This window comes from Momordica charantia, assembly GCF_013281855.1.
Source record: "Momordica charantia cultivar OHB3-1 chromosome 8 unlocalized genomic scaffold, Mcharantia_2.0 BLBB01000008.1, whole genome shotgun sequence".
Classification (NCBI taxonomy): Eukaryota; Viridiplantae; Streptophyta; class Magnoliopsida; order Cucurbitales; family Cucurbitaceae; genus Momordica; species Momordica charantia.
The window spans coordinates 15,811,674-15,812,620 of record NW_028275166.1 but is presented as its reverse complement, the minus strand read 5'-3'; the positions used below and the strand labels follow the sequence as shown (position 1 = coordinate 15,812,620).

The 947-nt window shown below is 41.0% G+C and overlaps 1 protein-coding gene across 1 annotated transcript; it reads left to right on the top strand.

The window, feature by feature from the left end:
- Window positions 1-338: 338 nt before the first annotated feature.
- On the top strand, window positions 339-746 carry LOC148209616 (uncharacterized). Its single transcript, XM_088126931.1, has one exon. It carries the CDS (start codon window positions 339-341, stop codon window positions 744-746), a length of 408 nt encoding a protein of 135 aa, XP_087983057.1.
- Window positions 747-947: the final 201 nt, after the last annotated feature.

Genomic DNA, 947 nt, shown 5'->3' with positions numbered 1-947 from the left:
TCAATAAGTTTTTAGATATCTTGAAGCAACTGCACGGGAACATACTGTTGGTGGAAGCTCTAGAGCAAATGCCAAATTATGTGAGGTTGCTGAAAGAGATACTCACAAAGAAAATAATGTTGGGAGAATATGAGACTGTAACAATGACGGAAGGTTGCAGCACCATACTCACAAGCAAAATTCTTGCACAGATGAAAGATCCTGAGAGTTTGACCATACCAGTTTCAACTGGAGGACAATAGATAGGACTTGCCTTATGTGATCTGGGCGCCAGCATCAATCTCATGCCGCTATCAATTTACAACAAGTTGGGCATTGGAGAAGCAAGGCCCAGAACAATGACATTAAAACTGGAAGATCGATCCATTATGCATCCAGATGGAAAAATTGAAGACGTTTTGGTACAAGTAGATAAATTTATTTTCCCTGCTGACTTCATTATTTTGGATTATGAAGTAGATAAGGAGGTTCCTATTATTCTTGGAAGACCATTCCTCCCAACTGGGAGAGCATTGGTAGATGTCCACAAAGGAGAGCTGACAATGCGTGTGCAGGATCAAGAAGTGAAATTCTCGATACATGAGTCCATGAAATTTCCTGCTGAATCAGAAGAGTGCACAATATTAAAGCTATGGGATGAAGCATTAATGAAGGAGTTGGAAACAGAACCTATGCTGGAGCATCTAGAAGCAGTTGACGTTGAAAGTGTTGTCGACGCGTTTGAAGAGGAACTAGAAGATGTCTAGTCAGAATGCATGAATGCCAATGAAGGATTTATGAAGAGATTGTATAAGTCCTTAGACCTCACAAAGCCAGAGCTTAGATTACTGAAGCCATCTATTGAAGAGCCGCCAGTGCTGGAGCTTAAAGCATTGCCGCAACATCTGAAATATACTTACTTGGGTTCATCAGAGACATTGCCAATCATTATAGCAGTGGACTAACCC